Raw genomic sequence first — 21,274 nt, 5'->3', positions numbered from 1 at the left:
TGCTCTGTTTCTTAGAAAAACCTGCCTCAACATGAAGTGCAAAACAATCTTTTTTTTTTTCCGAAGACAAAATCTATTGGCTAATAGCTGATCTGTCACGGTTGCTTGCCCATAAAAAAAATAACTTAACGTCATGTTTTGAATATCTTCCAAAACACTGTGGATCGGAAGTTGAGCGTCGCTGCTTGCTTTTCAAAAGAAGAAAATACAATTATGTGAAGTTAAACTTTTCTATTGTCAGGTAAGCGTTGTAAAATTCAAAGGAAGGGGTTCTTTAGATTATCATAGAATATCATACAGACACAATTATAAAAATGGGTTTTAGAATACGTTTTAATGCCGCCACTAATAAGCAACAATTCCTGCCGCTCGAAAGGCAATTGAATTCTGTTGTCGCCGTATGCCCTTAAACGGATTTATATTCGCAAAATAATTTCTTTATTCAACAGCTCACTGTATGGCAGACGCGTCGATGAAAAATATACATTAGTGATCTTCCGCAATGATAAATTCGATAGAATTTCGCCACAAGAGTCAGATTAAACGCATTTAGTCGAATATGACGAGATGGTTTTGATCCAGTAAACAGTGTTTACGGTAATGAATGTGAGAAATAAAGGCGAGCAAATTTCCAAAATTTTAGAACAGTTTTATAACACAGAATTGCCACAATAATGAAGGCAAGCATAAACCTGTACATTGACGCTTGAGTTTACAGAAAGTGGTCGCTCAAAATATCAACAAGACGGAACTGAAAATCGTTCAGCTTTCTTATCAATTTGAATTTAAAGATCGTCCGGGTCAGGACTATTAGTTACTGAGAAAGTGGTAAATTAGTTAAAGTCGACTTTAAGTGAAGTTGCGACAAGATTCGTCAAGACTCATCGCCAATATCGAAAATAATCAACTGACTGCGTTCGGTATCCTTTATCACTATAAGAGCATTTAAGTGCCTTGATCGATATCAACACGTTTATAACTTCTACTTGAAGAAGATAAACGAATTTTGCAAACGAGCGCATACATTTAACGGAAAATTACTTAAAGTTACGAACTCTTGGCTAAATCTTAACGGAAAGGTATAGATTGTTTTCCTTCTCGATGCTGATACCTTGCTAAAATTTGTACTTCAGCCAGAAATATTTTACCTGAAAACGAAATTATTGGTTTCCAATCGACAGTATTTGAAAACGAAAGCATAGGACATACAACGATGGTTTAAAATCACGATTTTAAGGAATAAGAATATCTTCACGTTCATGATTGTGTAATTCGCTTTTTTCGCTGCCATGAACGCGATGGAAGACATTCGGAAGAGCGAATTATACCTCAGTCATGTCCTCAAATATAGCCCCTAGTTTTCTAGAATAGTGAAACTCATCAGTAAGTTCTATTCAGCTTTAAGTGTAGGACTGTAATGTTGAATGTGTGATAACAAAGAAACTATTAGCTTCAGAATATCGTCCAGCAACTCGAAGAATATCACGGTATGTGGTGTCGGAACGATGTTGATCTCGTTTTATTTTGTACCAGAGGAGGCTTAATGATGGAGGGAATGGACCCTCTTCATCTGGGTATGATGGGAAAAAAGTCCATGGAGCTCCGCAATTATCCTGATGCGCTAAGACTGTTTTCAATGGGTTTGGCTCGATTGGAATCTCTTAAGCTGCCTCGACAGTTCGTTGCTTCATTCCTTATGGATCGAGCGGAGTGCTACTGGCAGTTAAGGGAAGTCGACATGGCACTGCATGAGATGGATAATGCATTGCGGCATGGATTACCAAGAGATGCCGATTTCGCAGAGGTTAGTCAACGAAATGGTTTAAGGTGAAGCCAGAGATTTAACAAGCATTTGTGCTCCAAACAGGTTCTGGTCTATGGCCTGACTCTTTTCTTGAGAGTATTTTATTTCTTTGAATTGTTGTAATTTTGCATCCTCCTCCAAACTTATAAACTTATAGTCATGCAAATCAAAGTATTTTTTGTTGCCTGCTGCAGTGGCAGGTTCGACTCTGAAGTTCTCCTGTCAGTTAATGTTTTCAATTTCTCTTTCTAAATTTCCAATTGTATTTAAGTATTTTTCTTTTATTTGGAAGTACTACAGCAGCAAATGCTCTGTTAATTTAAAGTTATGGGCAAGTATGAAGTGAGAAGACGGTCATGGATTTATCGCTGCAGTTTCTGTTTGTTTCTCTTTCAGGGAGAATCACTAAAGTGGTCAAATCATGGCTTTTCTCTATTGGAGGAACATCAATTTGCCATGGCCGAAAAATGTGCCAACTTTGCCCTTTATTTCCATACCTCACCAAGAACTAGAGCCCAGGCGTTTCTGTGTCAGGTGATTGCACGATATGAAATGGGTAAAATCACTGGAGAAACAAAGGAAACGAAAGAAATCAAGAAACTGGATCCAAATCTTGCAAAGGTAAGATAACTGGATGATGTTTGGCTGTTTTGTAGGATACACTTGATCAAAAAATCTTATCACAGAACACAGAAATCGTACTTTTATTGATGCTATTAGCCACTTAAATTAGTGAGTTTATCTTGTCTAATTCATGAGATCCAAAATACCATGTCCTTTTGTTCATAGTTTTTTAGCTCTTCCCTGGAAAAAACTTTGAATTAAGTATACTTTTTTGAGGTGTAAATTGCACCATCAAGCAAAATTAACAAATAAATGCCACTGTGGTGTAGGTCATTTTTACTTCATCTGAACTAAATGATCAGGCACCTAGACAGATCTTTATGTAATCAAGGCAATGCTATAAGAAAGTTTATGACACAGGATCAACAAAATGCTTCCTCTGTTTTCATCATTTAAGCTTCATGCTCATGAAAGGAAGGATAGTGCCATCAGAAACATGCAGAATCAGAATAACCAGTGGGCAATTAAGAGCTTCATTTTTGCTTTGCTGCTTCATCCTGACGATGGTTCCAAGATGAACTTTAAACGTTCTGTTGAAAGTCATTTGGCAAATGCTTATTTTAAAATTAAACAATACAAAAAAGCAGTTGATGTTGGAAAGGAAAGCTACATGTCAAACCCTAACTTTAGGTCTAAGGTAAGAGATAAGATTAAATAGTGAAATTAGAACTTATTCGACCGGAAAGTTTGCATGGAATAAACAGGGTTTCAGAAGCAAATGCAATCAGTCTTACCGATCCATCGCCAATTTTTTTAACGAGCTTATTCATGTTTGAGGAGACCCATGTAACAAAACCTCTGTTCCTTACAGGGTAACTTGTTAGACCATCCACCTTGTTCTCATTTTCGTCCTCATAAAGAAGACTGAGGAATGAGGTGGGATCAATGATTGCTCATTATCGGCCTTATACTTCATTATTACTCTGGTATATTCAGGAGGAAGCTGAAAGGTGGAAGAAACGCGGAAACGACCTCTCGAAGGAGCCAAATCTAGTGGATCAAGCGATTGCCTGTTATTCACTTGCGTTAAACTTTACACCGGCAGTAGAAAGAGAACTCAAGGCGACCATTTTTTCCAATCGTTCTCTGATGTACAACAAGCAAGGAAAAGCTGACCAGGCACTGAGGGATGCACAAAATTCCGTGGAGAACAACCCTAGATGGCCTAAGGCAAGGATGTTGATATTTTAACCCACTGGGTAAATTAAGACATAGTTGCCACAGTCATAAGCTTTTCAAAATTCCATAATTTTCCCAACCAACTATATTTGAATTAACAATTTCACAAACAAGTCTTCATAATCGATTCCAACCTCTCCTCATAGACATCCTTTCCACCCGTAAATTTATGCTTTAGCCAATTCACATACAGTTTGCATGAATTGACAGGTACTTAAGGTAACTTGGGAAAAAGATTGATTTTCTTGGAAACCTAACATCAGCTTGTTGCTCAATTTCATTAAACAATATTCTACCAATCCAATCCCTCATGTCCGTGAAACGTACCGAATATTTTTAAAAACGTTAGAAAGCAGTGCCAGAAAAAGAGAAAGGAAATGTATGGTTCACCGCAAACCAACTTCAACTTGCATTACAAAGGGATCGAAGGATAGGCTGGTCAAGAATCTGTCACCTGTTTTAAACAAGTACATCAAGTGACGTCGAAAACCAAAACAGGAAAGTGCCATAATCTGTCATCATGAAGGGTCCCAAACAAGATGAAGGAGTTCATATTTACTTGAAATTTCACTTTTCCCTGACTACTTTCAGAGATATAAATTCTCCCTGACTTAATATGAAAATCCCTGACTTTCCATGACCTGGAAGAAATTTATTTTTCCTTGACTATCTTGAACTGTGGCAACCACGTAGATGCATTCAAGCTATAAATTGATGTTTTAAAAGACGTGATGTTCAACATCATGTGTAGTATTCATGTGCACCGTTTCAGTTGAAATATTAACCGTTTACACGGTACATATCATTTTTTGCAGGCATACTATCGTCTAGGGTCTTGTTTATTTGTGCAGAGAAAGTACAGGGAAGCGATGGAAAAATTTTCAGAATCACTGAGCTTGTTACTTCACGATGCTTCACGGTCAGACCATCAAGTAGATACTTTGAGTCAACTGCTGTCCGTAGCATTGGAACTACCAGGTAAACAGTCAATCATGTCATGATTTCATAATTCTGCCATAGCGCTTTTGTTGTTTGATATGCAGATGACTGAATGAAGGATTAAATGCTTGATAGAATTGTAAATTAATAAAAGAATGAAAACGTGCAAATTATTGGTTTGAATTAGTTGAATTAGTCGAAATAATTCGAGGGACAAATCGATACACGGAGGGCTGGATGGATCATTGAACAGATGGATAGGCAGATGCATGGAAAGAGAGTGAACTAACAAGATATCACATCACATATAATAAGTATGGTTCATCATAATGAAACCTTTTTTTTCCCTAGATGGCACGTCAACCATCCAATATGAAATTCCCAAGACTTACATTCAAACAGTCCTAGACAAAGCTGTAAGTGACGAGGATTGGGCCACACTGCATCTTCTCTTCTTGGGCGGAGGGGGACCTAAACAGTTTGAGAAAGGTTTGGGAGGCCTAGCCGACGGCTGTGATGCAAGCAAAGTCCCATTAACAGAAGTAATAAGCTGTGATTTTCCAAATCTCGAAAAATTCGTCAGCATACTGCTGGATCACAAAGCACGTGACAGCCCCAAAAAGAGAGGAAAAACTGCTCGTGAACTCGCCATCGACCTGAACAAATTTGATGTTGCTAGTGTGTTGATGGATAGGAACACTACTTCAGGGCCTGGCGAACATCATAAGGTAACATAATTACAGTAATAAGACACCTGAATGCATCATAGAATGTTGTTTTCTCGAGGCTAAGTTATAAAAAATCACCTTTCTTTCCAAAGATGTGAAAGCTACCTGATTTGGCTATAGCCAAACAACAATGCCACCAAAATTTAATGATTTTCCCATCCCCCGACAACTTTATAGTACAGTAAAGTTGTGAGGAAGGTTTGTTAAAATCCTCCTGGGAAACTGAGAGTTAACGAACTGAGTTTGAACGAAGAGATGGGATCTGGAAGATAGTTAAGTGATATGATAACAGAGTCCTTCGATTTTAACGGTGTTGAAATAACTAAATATCTTACTTCGATGGACCAGTTCATTGTTTCTTGCTCTGTTTGTTTATCTAAGACAAAATCCAAAGAGAATGCCAAAAAAGCATTGGAAGAAGGAGATAACAGTAAAGCTATCAAATTGTACGAACTTTTCTTGGCACAAGAGGGAATCACGATGGAGGAACAGCGCGAGACGTTACAAACTCTATGTAAATTGTACTTCCAAGAAAAGGCCTTTGAAGGGTGTCTCCGCAGCGGGCGCAAATTAAAAGCAGCTTACCCAAAGGAACACAAAAATGAGGTAACAGTGAACACCAGATTTCGCACTTTTAGCTCAATGGCAACTTGAGACATAATCATTTAAGACTAAACGGCGAGTAATTGCTAAATTCAGATCAATGAAACTGGATCTGTAAAACATGACCCTCTAATAATCCCCCAGATATCAGATTGTATATTGTAGGTCTGGCTCTATCGGTTGATCACGAACAGGCCTGCTTGAAATTATCTATTTATCTATCTGTCTGTCTGTCTGTTTGTATGGCTGTCTGTCGGTCCATCAGGTTATTTATCTGTCTATTGTTGAATTTAATTGTGTTTATTCTATAAAGAGATGTGCGTTACACTGGAAGAGCTGGGGAAATGAGTTACATGAGGAAAGAAAATACGACCTTATGGTTGAGTACTATACACTTGCTTTGGAATTCACACCAATATCAAATATTGAGCTGATTGCCTCTCTTCTAAGCAACCGGTGTTTGGCGCGATACAACCTAGAGAAGTTCGAGGAAGCTTTAGAAGACGCAGACCAATGCACCAAAATAAAGCCAAAGTGGTTTAGGGTAAGCAATTAACCTTTTTGTCCGTTTGCCATTATAAAACAATCAGATAGGATGCTGGATGTTTAATCTAGCACTCAAACTGAAAAAAAAGTTTTAGGAGACCATGGAGTACCCCTTCAACTCCTCTTCTCCATAATTCTGGTACAACCTGTCATATGGTCAGATTTTCGTTGTGAAGGGATTCCATCATAATTTATTCTCCTAAAATATTTCAGTTGAGGCGTAATTGATGCTAGAGTGCTGTTTAGTAAACAAATCTTTAATCGCTAGGAAGTGACAAAACACTCAACTTGCTCTTGCGTTACATGTATTTCTAGGGGTATTCTCGTAAGGGAACATGTCTTCTGCGTTTGAAAAAGACTAAAGAAGCTCTACAAGCATTTTGTAAAGGATACACCCACGCTGTAAGCGATAAAGAGGAACAGATAACTGCAAAAGATGTGATTTCAACTGCTATGATCATAGAAGGTTGGTAATCTGTTCATGGCAATCGTAATTACTTCCTCATTGTCGAGCTTAATTAGCTGTGGGAAGAGTATTTGCATCCATGTTAGAAATCGATAAAATAAGTCAGAGAACCTGCCACTTATGCTGAGAATGTTAAAGGGCACTTTCATTTTACGACACCAGAACTAGGCCTGGCATCAGGAAAGGGAAGTCTTTATTTTGCACTGATATGCGCCCAAAACATCCATCTCTTGAGCTCGAAGACTTTACTGAGTTATGCTCTAAGAATTATCACTACTCGATTAAACCCCTCTCTAAGGTGGAGAATCACAGATTACTTGCACTCTGTCATCTCACGTGCTACAATTTCTGGTGAAGGATGCATCCGAGAAGAAAGATTGGAACAAACTGAGATTTCTATATCTTGGCAGTGCCCCAAATAGATCGTCTAGAGGACTAGCTAGTGAATGTGACGCTTCGTATGTGCCTCTGGACCTTCTTATTGAGTCAAATGTTGAAGATGTACACAGTCTCGTCAAAGTTCTTCTGCAACGTAACGCCTTTGCGGACGGACTACGAGGTTGCGCCAGGCCCCCACTTTTGGCTGCCATGGAAATGATGAATTTTCCGCTAGCTGCGACTCTGTTAAGAAACAACGCTGATTCAGCTTGCGTAGTTGGTCATGGGATTTTCATGAACAGAGAGGTGTGAGATTTCTTCTTTAATAATATGTAATCCAACATTTACATGTGTAGTTCAGCATTTAATTATGGTCTGGGCGTAAGATAACTGATTGTCATAACGTCGTTAATCCCATAAAACGTGGATTATGACATAACGCAAAAGTTATCGAACACTAATCACAAACTCTTTCCGGGCGTTTTCAGTATCGATCCCAGTAGTAGTTATCATATTCAGATGACTTTATTGGCGTATGTGATCTTCTATAGTGAATCTTTAAATTTCATAGGGTCAACCGAAGCAATGGCTTCAACTTGGTCACAAAGCGATAGGTGCCAACGACAGTAAAAAGGCTGTGATGCTGCTCAACATGTCTCTGTACCTTTCGGATTCCAACAAAGACAAAACCATAACAGTACAGACATACCATGCGCTGGCAGAGGCCTACTTCATTGGGAGTGAGCACGAAAGATGTATCGAAGCAGGAAAGGAGTGCTTCAAGTTACAACCAGTAAAATTAGAGGTATTCTTCTTTTTTTAGTGAGTCGTTTCAGTTTTTTTAATAACCGTTTGTCTAGACAGCCAGTACTCTACCGAGCATTGCTGGGAATCTAGAATAAATACTTTTCTTGTCCTTACGGGTTGATATACACACTTCCATGACTAAATATTTAGAATAACGTCAGCTGACTAATTTTAAATCTTATTAAAAGGAAGAAGCAAAGAGGTGGGGAAAACGAGCCGACCAAACCCTTCATTTAAGGAATTACAACCAGTCCATTGACTACTTGAATCTGGCTTTAAAGTATACTCCAGCTGACTCAAAAGAGATCTTTTCACTTCTGTTGTGCCAACGTTCAGAGGCTTTCCAACAGCTGGACAACTTCAAAAGCGGTTTGGAAGATGCAGTAAATGCATCAAAGATGTGCCCAGAAATGTCTGAGGTAGGTACCACGTCAGTAAGAAACTGCACATTTATCATTACTTTCACATGAACTACACAATCAAATTGACAATAAGCATCCTTTCCACAGGTTTATATACATCAACATAAGTGTTTTCAGGCACTTAAACGGAAAAAAGAGGCGATGCATGCTGCAAACGAGTGCCTAAAGAGGACAACAGATGAGAACTTCATATATTCCCTTTTGTGTGACGCATTGGCTACTGCTGCCAGTCTTAAAGGTAGATTAAAAATAAAAATCCCTTGGAAAAGGTCATTAAGTGAGGTAAAAAGACTACTTGAAGAATCCGAAGCAACAACGTCGCTTTCTCAGACAGAAAAACAGAATAATTTTCCACGAGTGGAAAGATGTAGACTAACAACTTTGTGTAGCCTTATTTTGATTGAATTCAAATTAAACGGTAGACTCTTTCTCTTAGAGGGAACATCCGCTATAACGGCCCCCGTGCCCAGCAAACTTCTAGAAAAGCTAGTGAGCGAGGTGATAAAGAAGAAGGACTGGCGTAAACTAAGAATCCTTTATCTCGGGGGAGGAGGACCAGGATCGCAACCAACAGGAAATGGAGGAATGGCGACTGGAATCAGCGCATCAAGTGTCCCACTTGGAGAAATCATACGCTCCAATGTGCCTGAGCGACTCATTTTAGTGTCGGTTCTCCTCAAGCATGGAGCCTCAGCAAACGCAATTAAAGAATCGGATACAATACCTTTAATGGAAGCTATGAGACTGCCAAACTTACCCCTTGTGGAAAAATTGGTGCAGAATGGAGCCAACCCCTGTGTAATGAACAAAGAAGGAGAACCCATAATTCACCGAGCATTGAGGAGTGGTCTTCAGAAGAATGGTAAAACTGGTTTTGATATAACAGTAGAAGCCAAGAGGGGAAGCACTATTGTTTAAGTTGTGCACGATAGGACAGTAGACAAATGCTGGTGTCACATTACTGAAAGAGAATAAAGAGAGTAACAAGGACTTAACCCTCTCTGGAGTAAACATTCCCTTAAATTACGAGTGCTCATTTTTGTAAACATAACCTATATTCTAATTAATACTTATCACTATCAATTCCCCAGGAACATTTGAATTCTTGAGAGCTATGCTGAAATCCACACTCCCCGAGGTTCAAAGTGTCCAAGACACAGACGGCAACACTCTTTATCACATTGCATGCATTGGCAAGAATTTGCTGCGAAAAAAGTGTGACGCAATCCGAATACTTCGAGAGGCAAACATAAATCCGAACCTCCGAAACAAGAGGAATGAAGAGGCAATCCAAAAGGTTCCATCCATACGTGATCCACGTTGGAAGATGTTAGATACTGCATTACAATGTTACAAGTTGAGTTCTTCTGTGTCTGTTACTCACGAAGAAAACTCAGAAAAGGTCTCTGATAAACAGCTCGATAAAGAACTCCAGTGGGCAGATGGAGAAGAAGAACACGTTTCGAGTGGAGATGAGGAAAAACCGACAACAGAAGCCAAAAACACGCCTCAAAACGTCAACGTTTTGAAGATAGATCACAAACAGCTGCAGCGAAAGGAAATGAGGGAAACTATTGCCAGCTTGATTGATGCAATAACGCCTCTTTCCACATTTGTTCCAAACGCATTTGAAACAAACGAAGAGCAAGATGATATCGAAGTTTTCAATGAGTCATCAGGGAGTCCTCGAGCTGCAGAGAGTAACATCGACGTGGTGAGTGAAGACGAGACCGCAGATGACGATCGATATGTTGATGAGAATGACATCCTTGGAGACAGTGACAGAGAAACAGAAATCGACTCTAAATCTCCCTTTGAGGATCTTCCTTGGGAAGTGGACTGTACTGATCGAGTTTGGAAGATTATGAAAAACAGAAAAGTTGGTTTCTCTACGAGGAAACGTATAATTGATAAAATTCGCATGTTGGCCAATGGCAGATGGAGTAAGACACTCTGCAAGAGACTCGAAGGAGAAGCGAAGAGGAAAGACATTGAGCTTTACGAATCAAAGCTAACAAAAGGTCAACGAATAATTTGGGAAAAAACGATCGCCTTTTCTGGTCGATGCAGCGAAAACCCCGAGCTCCGTCTGGACAAGAAGAATCCTGAGGGTCGCATTTACTCAGATATCATTCGGGTGTGGGACATTGTATTGGACCACGACAAACTTCAACGCTCGATAGACCTCATCGTCAAGTCACATGACAGAGGAATGGATTGCATTGTGAAAAGGAAACTCAAAGGCATGCCGGTGAAATCTGGAGGTAACAGCGCGTTAACTTCCGAATGTTTACCAAACAAGTATGCAGAGATTGGTGATTTGGAGCAAAAAGGAAATCCACAAGCCAAGAAAAGCGTACCGAAGAAGTCGACCATTGCTGACAATTTGCCTCAAATTTTCTTTCCACCTGCAAGTGCAAATGAGCAAGAATATCATATTCTCAAGTTCTACTCATTTAGCACCGCCCTCGTTAGAACAGTGCTAGAAAGTGACATTTCTTCTAGGATCGACTTTCCTTTCAAGATAACTGAACTCGAGCATGCCATCGTTAACCTTCGCCCAGATCCTCCGATGCCCATCATTCTTCTTGGTCGAAGTGGTACGGGCAAGACTACTTGCTGCCTCTATCGCTTATGGGACCGGTTTAAAAGTTACTGGGAACGTGCAGAAACTGCTGGCCCCTACATTCCACGATTTCTGCCCCCTCCATTGAAAACTAGTCAATACTCTGATGACGATGAAACCTTGCAAAGCAGCATTGAGCAGGATATTAATCAAGCTGAACGTAGTCCGAAACAAGCATCTGCATCTACAGAATGCCAACAATCCAATGCTTCGTCACATTCAGCTTCAGCTCCAGCGTCACGAGATGACCACCAAGATCAAGTAATGCAATCAAACTCTTGCCCTCCAAAGGCAGAAAACCAGCTTGAAGACAATGATCAAGAAGAAAAGAAGCAACCTGAGATGTACGAACATCTACACCAAATCTTTATTACAAAGAACAATGTTCTCTGCAGCGAGGTTGAAAAAAACTTCAAGGAGCTATGCCATGCCTGCCCAGCAGCACAACACCGTATACCATTGGAAGACCAATCTCTTCCTGCAAAGATGCAGGACGTTGCTGCAGAAGCGTGGCCACTTTTTATTAATTCGAGGGACTGGCTTCTTATGTTAGATGCATCTCTTCCTGGCAAAACCTTCTTTAACCGCGCTGAGGATGGAAGTTTGCTTCGGAAAATTGATGGCTGGGGGGAGGAAGACAGTCATTTACAATTTATCCCAGCCACAGAATCAGACGACGAAAGTGACCACGAAGAAGAAGACGAGGGGGCCGTTGGAACACAACATGGTAGCGAAGAAACTAAACAAAAAGGAAAAGAAACATTCATTAAAAAAGACAAAGACCCGAGAAGGGAAATCACTTACCCTGTTTTCCAATTTGAATTATGGCCAAAAATGAAAAAGACTTCAAAGGAGAAGGTTGATTACCATCCTACTTTGATGTGGACGGAAATACGGTCTTTCATAAAAGGTTCTGCTGAAGCCCTGCTGAGTGAAAATGGAGAGCTTTCACTTGAGGATTATGAGTCCCTGGGAAAGAAGAAGGCTCCAAACTTCTCTGCAGACAGAAAGGTAGTTTATGATCTGTATCGAGTTTATCGACGAGAGCGATCCTCAAAACGGATGTTTGATGAAGCCGACCTGGTTTACAACATTCACAAACGCCTTCAACTCATTACTGCTCCTGAATGGTCAGTTCATCAGGTCTATGTCGATGAAACCCAAGATTTTACTCAAGCGGAGTTGTCTTTATTGATTCGTTGCTGTCGCTCTCCAAATGAACTGTTTTTTACTGGTGATACAGCACAGAGTATTATGAGAGGAATTTCCTTCCGCTTTAATGATTTAAAGTCTTTGTTTCATCACGCCAGGAAGGCGGCAGGTATCAATGATGACCAGAATAACTTCATTACAGTCCCAAAGAAGCTGTATCAACTGACGCACAATTATCGATCACACGCAGGAATTTTGCGTCTTGCCTCCAGTGTCGTAGATTTGTTGCTGACATATTTTCCTGACTCATTTGACAGATTGCAGAAGGATGAAGGGCTTTTCGAAGGACCCCGACCGGTCCTTCTGGAATCCTGCAGTCCTACAGACCTTGCAATGATTCTTCAAGGAAATCAGCGGCAATCCTCAAGAATTGAGTTTGGTGCTCACCAAGTGGTTCTTGTGGCGTCAAATGAGGCGAGAGACACATTGCCTGATGAACTGTCACAAGGACTGGTGATGACCATATACGAGGCCAAGGGACTTGAGTTTGATGACGTCTTGATTTACAATTTTTTTAAGGATTCTCAGGTAAATTATCCAACTCTCTAAACTTATCAATCAAAAATGTTTTCTTCCCCTTGAAATGGTGTGAAAAAAAATTCAGTGAGTTTTGAAATGTTTTTAAAGGTGCAATAGGGTACTATCAACACTCTTAAGTCACGTCAGATGTAAGTATGGTACTGAATGAATGATGAGCGCGTATTCAATAGCAATCAAAATGATAACCTGTCTTTCTTATTAGAGGAATAAATTATTGGTTTATATAACAGAGATTTAGATGGTTTAGGTTAAGCATAGGTGATTAAAAGGCGCTTTGAAAAGGTAAATGAGGCATCCTCGGCATTTCCCGTAATTGAACAAACATCTTTTTTTCGTGCCCCAGGCTACGAAAGAATGGAGAGTTGTTGCCAGTTTTATGAGAGATGAAGGCTTCGCTGATCTTTCAAGTTCGATTGGTCTGGTTGAGGTAACAGAGGACAGCGTTACGGTACATTCCTCACGTCCCCTTAAATTTGATCCAGACAAGCACAAGGTTCTGAATTCTGAGCTCAAGTATTTATACACAGCTATCACTAGAGCTAGAGTCAACGTCTGGTTCTTCGACGAAGACAAAGAATCTAGAGCGCCCATGTTTGAGTTCTTCCAGAAACGTGGCCTTGTTAAAGTTGTATCAATGGGAGATAATGCCGCTGGATCTGGTGAGCTGGCCAGTATTTGTGCTACTAAATCAACGTCAGACGAGTGGCGAAAGGGTGGTTTGCGCTTCTACAAACGGAGTCTGTGGAGACTTGCTATACAGTGCTTTGAGTTCGCTGGTGATGATGTCTGGGTTCGGAAAAGCCAAGCACAGCAACAAGCAGCAGAAGCTATCAAATTGCGTTTCACAAATCGTCAGCAAATGAAGGACGAATTCCTCAGGGCAGGAGAAAGCTTCCTGAAATGCAGCATGTTTGATGAGGCCGAGATTTGTCTAAATAACGCCAGAGAGTGGACCCTTTTGGCTCGACTGTACGAGAAAACAGGAAAGGTTAATAATACAACTGACTTTATGAACTGACTTTATGAATTCTTTGATACTCTATTAGTTTGCTGTAAATTAATTCAAAGCTGGGGTTTGGTTTTCCATGAATGTGGTGCGTTAATCAACTCGAGGCTTCAACATTCTCCTCCGGGAAACCCCTAGGCATTTGAACTTTCGAAGATTGTTATTTTTTTTTCAAGTTCCTGCCCCTCGGGGAAAAGATTATTTTCGAATGCCTCACCCACTTTTTTTTGAAAAAGGCAAGATCAGCGACTGTCACTTTCTACACATTGACCATACTTTAAAACATAGACTTTGAAGACCTCTTCCTATGAGCCATATGCTCGTGGAAGCGACCTATTTTCCGTTAAACACCTCCATATTTGAAGATATAACACTTGTATTCGGCTCAAATTCCCCCACCATAGCCGTGCAAGCTTCAAATCCTCACCCCGGGGTAAGGACGACCATCAAATGCCCGTGGGTTGCCGGGGGAAGGGGGGTTGTTGAAGCTTCGAATTGATCGGCGTTAAACATTGTTTCGGCTCTCTTCTAAATATTTACATAATGACAACGCTGATTTCCGATTCTAGAATTTTTGACAATTTGTTTCTCACTCATTTTTTCGTTTTTTTATAGTTTCAAGACGCTGCTCGCCTCTTTAAGAAAGAAAGGCTTCACAAGGAGGCAAGCAGATGTTACGAAGCACAGAACAACTATTCGGAGGCGATCGAAGTCTTTTGTCGTGCAGGCATCTTTGAAGAAGCACTGAGTGCCCTTGAACGTTACAATATCCTGGCATCAAGTGGCGACTTAGAGGGTAAACAAGGCATTATTCCCCCAAGATCTACTCGCACGGTGGAGAGACTACGTCATCAACTGGCTGACCAACATTTCAAGAGAGGGGAAACAATCAAAATGGAAGAGGTTCTTCAATACCTTCCATCAACTACCGACCGTATAACGTTCTTGAAGAAACGTGGATGTATAATTGAGGCAGCCAGAGCCTTGGACGATGACGGAAGACGGGATGAAGCTGCTCGACTTTTAAAAGAGGCGGGAAAGTTTGAGGAAGCTGAAAGGTATTCTACCGATCCAAAGTTTGCCGCCGACTGCTTGATATCACTTGTTCGCACCACCACGAAGAGTGAAGACAGCTCTGCGATTCTTGAAAACGCTATTGAGAAGTATCGGCTTTGTGGTAACCTTAATGGCCAAGCAGAAGCCTTGCTTTTGCTGGGAAGATTGTCTCATGACTCTAGGAAGCTCCAGGAGGCGGGAAAATTGTTTGACAAGAGTAAAAATCCCTGCGGGGAAGTAGAGAGTGTCATGCAGCTGCTTGAGACGACAAATTTTGCACCTCCGAAAACCTTCCAACAGTGGATGGCTGTGAGAGCCTTGGAGAGAGTGCTGGGGCTGATTACTACATTACACATGCCTAAAAAAAAGCTAACCTTGGCTGAAGAGACAGAAATTACAAAGTGCGAAGAGCATTTTGGACTTTTCAAAACCGACACCGCTAACGAAAAGAGGTACTTCTGCAAATCCGGGGGAAGATTCTCCATCGTCTATCCAGAAATCATTTCAACCGATACCTCGAATACGAAGGCGACGATAAACACACCTGATGCACACAAGAAAATACGACGATTCTTACTTAACGTCTGTGCAAAACTGGTGAAAATGACCCGTGTGATGCTAGAGAAGACACTGGCCAGAAATACTCTGTGCACGAGCAAGGGGATGGGAACAACGTGCAGCGATCCAAGTTGTGAAAATCTGCATGCAGCTTCGGGGGACCTTTTCAACAACCGCTTCCTTGCTCTGTTTCATTTGATTTACTTAGAATCAGTTGTTGAATCGTTCAGGTCGGAGATGGCTTCAAGGAAAGAAGAGCAGGAGACCCTCCCATTAATTTTAGAAGAGTTTCGTGAATTCCGAACCTGTCAGCGTTTTTACGACTTCTTGTTTCCCTCGTCAGGCCATCGAGAAATCTCTCATTGGAAAACATTCGCCGACAACATTCGCAGCCTTAACAAGACAAAACTTGTCACCAACCGCATTTTTAAATTTGCGAATGTTTTGTGGAAAGAAAATTCCGAGCAGTTACGCCGTTCAGACACGAATAATTTTCTTAAAGTGTCCTTTTGCCTGCAGCTAATCAACTCTTCTCACTCCATGGTGAAGTGGATTTGTGAAGAGGAAAAAACGTTCGAGAGGAAGACAAGGAGGCCGAAATTCAAGCCCACATATAATCTGTTAGCAAAGAATGGGATGACTGGTCCTCATGAAAATGGACGCTACAAAAGCTACTTGCAATTGTGGGAGTACGGCAAGAAAAGGCTTTACGTTCACGGTGACGTGGAAAGCGCTGCTTATCTCATCATCAGACGTTTCCTTACTCTAACAGCAAAGCGAAGTCAGATGATTTATCCATCCATTGCCAACACCGTTATGATCTTGGAGCATCAACTGACAGCCTGCCTTGCTTTGTACAGCCGTTTGTCGACAGAGAACCGGTATCCTGTGTGTCTCCCAGCAAGTTATCTGACTTCGGTGAGGTTTTGGGACAATTGCAGGCCAGGAGCCGACAAAGGCACATTTACCTTGTACCAAGCTGTTGAGAACAGCTTTGCACAAGAAGCTAACAAAATAAAACTATTTGAAGCCGTTCGCTCTCTGTTAGACTACATGGTGAAGCTGACATGTGGTAAGGTGGCCTATTCATTTGATGTTTTAGGGGACGCCCTTGACTCAGAAGAGAGTCCATCGTATTGTGACTCTGGAGAAGCAGAGAGAAGCCTGGTGCTCTTCTTAACCATGATGTGCAATTGTGGCAAAGGAATTTCGACCTATCTGGAAGAATTCATGGTCAGAAAAATCTTGCGTATCAAGTCAAACCATCGGTTAACAAGCCGTATCAACAACGTGTTAGACAAAATCCAAGAGGCACAAGGGCCACGTGATGTGGTAATGATATTAAAGACGTTCCTGCAAAGTAGGGCCGAAGAACTTTATGATCTCCGCTGGCACAAAGGAATATTGTGGTACGATGGAGCATGCAATCCAACCTCTTACCCAAACACATTTCACACAGACCTGACGCACTTACGCGAAGGACTGCTTCAGGATCCAGACCAAGAGAAAACGTCTGAAGACACGGAAACTGTAAATACAACCGAAGCCGAAGCAACCGAGGAAGGAATGGATGTGGAACTTACGGAAGAAGAGCTCAAAGAGGAAGAAAACATTCAACGAGATGTGGCGGCTACCACAATCCAAAGGTGGTATAAACAAATAAAGTCACTGGAGAAAGAGCAGGCTCAAGCCGGGATACTACCGGCTAAAACATTACATAGGCTAGAGTCCACCCAAGAACAAGTAAATTCAGAATCTGATGTTTTACGCAAGCATTTTTCCCAATTCAGAGTCGACGTCTCTGCTTGTGGGATCTGTGGGAAAAATTTCAAGCCTTCAGCTGAAGACACCCTGCACATGAACAATGAAGATAACGAAGGTACTTAGTAAGACCTACTTTCATTCTGAAATTAGCAAATTAATGTATTAATTTAGTCGGCCTGCGAACATCTCTCTTTCCCTTTGGTTAACGTTAAAAAGAGGTGTATGGTGACGTATGCAAACAGCTTAGTTGTATTAATGTACTCAAACCAGTAAAGGCCGTTTACTGATAATGTGATCAAGCTGAAGTTAGAATGCTATAGAAAATGTTTACACCTATCTTCAGTCGATAGCTTGCAATTAATGATCACAACTCAGAACACAACTTTTGTTCACTCCTCTCCTGCGTTACTTCAAACTAATTGGGTGTGCGCTTACTAATAACCTTAAACAATGAATCATTCTTCGTGGATTACCTGCAGGAACCGGTGAACCAACAGAAGAAACGACGTCAACAGACATTGAGACAGAGAGTGCAGAAATCCACGGAAATTCCCCAGCACATTTGGAAAAAGTGAAGGCTTTCAACCATTACAAAGATCTTTATTTGTCAAAAGTCTATCCCTTATATACGAGAGAAGCGCAACTACTCAAGGTGTTGGAGGATCATTCCCTGTATGTTAAAGTCCAATTGGACATGGACCGCCTAGAGGCGAGTCTTTTAGCAGTAAAGAATGAAGTACAGAACATAGAGACTGCTTTGAAGTGGGAAAAAGTCAGCCTTCTGCAAAACGCAATAACAGAGTCTGAAAGCACAATTCAAGAGACAGAAAGAGTCGTAGAACAAGGTAATCACGACAGGTGTTTAGAAATCTTCACATAGTGGTATACCCCTAGTATACATTTCAACCAACATCAAAATTGTAAACTTAGAAAACATTTCAAACAAAGTGGTCAGGTGAAAAACACATGACTTGAATGATATGACTTCAGTAGATACATTATGATTTAAGATATATGAAATTCATATATTTGCACTACGGTGAAGAAACGAATTTAAAAGATCCTCGCAGCTAAGAACACTACTGAACTAGTAGTTGAAAATAGGACCTGAAAAATTATTCAGGCCCATACGAGATTTGAACCCACGACCTCTGCGATACCGGTGCAGCGCTCTACCAACTGAACTAACAAGCCAACTGGGGGCTGGTCAATATGACCCAACATATTGACCAGCTCCCAGTTGGCTCGTTAGCCTGGATAATTTTTTTCAGGTCCTATTTTCAACTACTAGTTCAGTAGTGTTCTTAGCTGCGAGGATCTCTCAAAGTCGTTTACTACTAGTTACTAGTTTAGTGGATATCTTTACACCCAAGGCAAACTGTTGGACGAGCTTCGCGTGTTGCTTGCATGTTTCGTTGGAGAATCATGGACGCCACTTAATTGCCCATGTTCGAAACCTACGCAACCCTAAGGATTACTTATTTGAAGATTCGTCGGGAATTAGGAGAAGTATCGATATCTTAAAAGCTTCGAAGCAAAATTTCCTTTGCAATGATATAAATGAAAACTTACGCGCGCTTGATTCAGGCTGAAAATGAGTGCACCTTTCATGTAACACGAGTGCAAATTACAAAAAGCGCGTGAGCTGCCATAATTTCGTCCGTCTTGACTTTCGGTGATGTGTTTTTCACTTAAATTATTAACAAGAAACAATACGATTTCTCGTGTAATTTGGTGTAAATTAGCACTTATAAACTTTTCAAAGACTACAAATTGCACTCGCCCTAGCTACGGGCTCGTGCAATTTTGTTGTCTTTGAAAAAATTTACTCGTGATTGTTAACACCAAATTGCACTCGAAATTATGTTTTTACTTATACTAATATGGCCTATGGGGGAGGTGTTTAGATCAGTCTCTCAGTTTTATCTTCTCGAAGGATGCTATAACTCGTATAATAAATGACAGCTGATGAGTCAAACTTTTTCTCAAAATATTTGTCATCTTAAAAGACACAGGTTCTTGGGCAACAACTCACGTAAGAGGCAAACTATTTTCTTCAATGGAGACAAGGATGCAGCATTGCATTACTGATATTTATTTTCACATGAAAAAAGAATCATACACAGCTTTTTCTTACCCTTAGCAAAACAAGAGTCCTTCGCTGCAGAAAATGAAGACAGTGAACCGGAGGAAGAAGGCGAAGGATTGCACGAAGACGACAAGGAAGAAGAACATGATTTCAGTCCCATTCAAGAAATCCCACATGGAAACAAAAAAGGTGGTGGCAAATCTAAGAGACCTCGTAAAAAGCGTAAGAAGTAGACAGATTGCGGGGGGGCATTTCAGTTGCGTGAAAAATACCTTCCCTTGTAAATCATCATAGTAATCTGTCGGGGGGACAATGACTGTTTAATTAAGGTATGATAGGATTCCTCCACGCAGGAGTTGTTTTCGGACTGACCATTTCATGAAACTGCTTGCAAAGTATTGACGTACCGCTAGCTTTTGCTGGACTAGTAGCACATTCTTGGCAGATAGAGGTGTTATCAATGGCGACGACAGGACAAGACAAACTGACTCCAGTATCTGTTGCAGTGACTAACCAGATGATAGGTTTGTTTATCCAAGCTCTTTGTGTATTGCATGTCACAATGCATCGACAGGCAAAAGTCCTCAAAGGACCTTTCGACAGACGTGTTGATCGTGTACCAGGATGCCCAGTCTCACCTGGTGTAACTGAGAGTGGTCCACCACAGACCTTAAGACAGATATTGTTTTGTCCTGTCAGGGTGCCCAGTTTCATCCTTCACGTCCTCTATGGGGCGGGGCTGCCGGTTGAATCGCCGACTCCCCGACCCATGAGACAGGTAGTACCGGTTTTTATGATTATCCAGTAGCAAGCAAACCAATGCCTGACCTGACAGACGTAAATAAATTAGTGGTTTAGATACGTTTCAAGCAATGTAGAGTTTTGAATGACCTGTTGCCTGATTAAATTTTCAATCACAATTCTAAACTATCAGAAACAGACACCGATATCGTGCAAAATTTCGACATATCTTAACGAACTTTTAGAAATTTCCAAGAGGAGGAAGGTTACTGTAATTTGAGGGAAGATAAGCTTTTTTCAAATCCATTTCAAGGGAAGCTATTTTCAAACTGTTGCCTGCAGGAGTGGTTGACGATTTTCTGAGTGCATTATTATTTACAACTCGTCTTTAAACTTTGAACTTGTCTTGATTTGGGTTACCTCAAGTATTGGTAGGTTTTTTCATTTTTGTCATGTACTAGTTACAGTCGACTCGCGAGAAAATGTTTTTTTCTGTAATTCAACTTACTTGAGAAAGATAACTCGAACATCTCCCTCGAAGACTTTTCACTTCCCCATGTGACATTTTCTTTAAAGATTTGCCTTCTATAGCTCGATCAATGATTTTAAATACTTTTTATTTCTCTGGAAATTTAAAAATGGTCCTTCAGTTTAGGTTTCACTGGTTTAGGGTTCAATCAGTTATGGTGCACTGTATTTTCAGAAAGCTTTGCTGCTTAAATAATTTCTTTAAATTTTATTTTTTCCACATTAAAACTTGATTAAAATAAAGACGGAAATCATAAAAAGGTAGATGCAGTTGAGTAGAAAATTAAATCAATGATCATTCGAAGTATGTAGCGAAAAATACACAATTGTGATATTAAAGGGGATGATTCAATATGTCATTTGTCCAATTCTAAGTCTATCTGTCCTCCCAAACCGAAAACTAAGAATATTCAGCACCGATCCATGGACCGAATACGTATTGGAAGGAGAAAGGAACACTACTTTGTAAAATCCAGTGCAAGGCTTGGCTACAACAACTTGGCCCAACTCTCTGTATGCATAATGGCCCAGCAATAGGTGAAAATATGACTAGTCGCTGATACGCAGAAGCTTTTCCACACGAGCCCGGCCAACCAAGCTGAGTCAGTTTTCTGAGATCTTACTTCATCACTCTTTCAACCAATCAAAGCGGTGCATA

The 21,274-nt window shown here is 40.7% G+C and overlaps 1 protein-coding gene across 1 annotated transcript; it reads left to right on the top strand.

Moving 5' to 3' along the window:
• Positions 1–1,522: 1,522 nt before the first annotated feature.
• LOC113681880 (TPR and ankyrin repeat-containing protein 1) lies at positions 1,523–20,968 on the top strand. The gene is made up of 18 exons (XM_089191486.1): positions 1,523–1,804; positions 2,201–2,425; positions 2,826–3,065; positions 3,365–3,598; positions 4,423–4,585; positions 4,898–5,274; positions 5,656–5,880; positions 6,191–6,421; positions 6,739–6,889; positions 7,188–7,573; positions 7,839–8,072; positions 8,263–8,493; positions 8,584–9,358; positions 9,588–12,862; positions 13,218–13,862; positions 14,496–17,373; positions 17,738–18,103; positions 19,402–20,968. Exons 1-18 carry the CDS (start codon positions 1,544–1,546, stop codon positions 19,578–19,580), a joined length of 11,076 nt encoding a protein of 3,691 aa, XP_089047612.1. The 5' UTR covers positions 1,523–1,543; the 3' UTR covers positions 19,581–20,968.
• Positions 20,969–21,274: the final 306 nt, after the last annotated feature.

Source organism: Pocillopora damicornis, chromosome 13 (assembly GCF_964200805.1).
Source record: "Pocillopora damicornis chromosome 13, jaPocDami1.2, whole genome shotgun sequence".
NCBI classification, from domain to species: Eukaryota; Metazoa; Cnidaria; class Anthozoa; order Scleractinia; family Pocilloporidae; genus Pocillopora; species Pocillopora damicornis.
This window is presented reverse-complemented; position numbering and strand designations above follow the sequence as displayed.

Bases quoted from the DNA above. Each gene is read 5' to 3' on its own strand.
- LOC113681880 (XM_089191486.1), top strand. From the start codon at position 1,544: ATGATGGAGGGAATGGACCCTCTTCATCTGGGTATGATGGGAAAAAAG. The intron at 4,586-4,897 runs GTAAACAGTCAA...TTTTTTCCCTAG, and splicing joins CGTAGCATTGGAACTACCAG to ATGGCACGTCAACCATCCAA. The intron at 8,073-8,262 runs GTATTCTTCTTT...TCTTATTAAAAG, and splicing joins TACAACCAGTAAAATTAGAG to GAAGAAGCAAAGAGGTGGGG.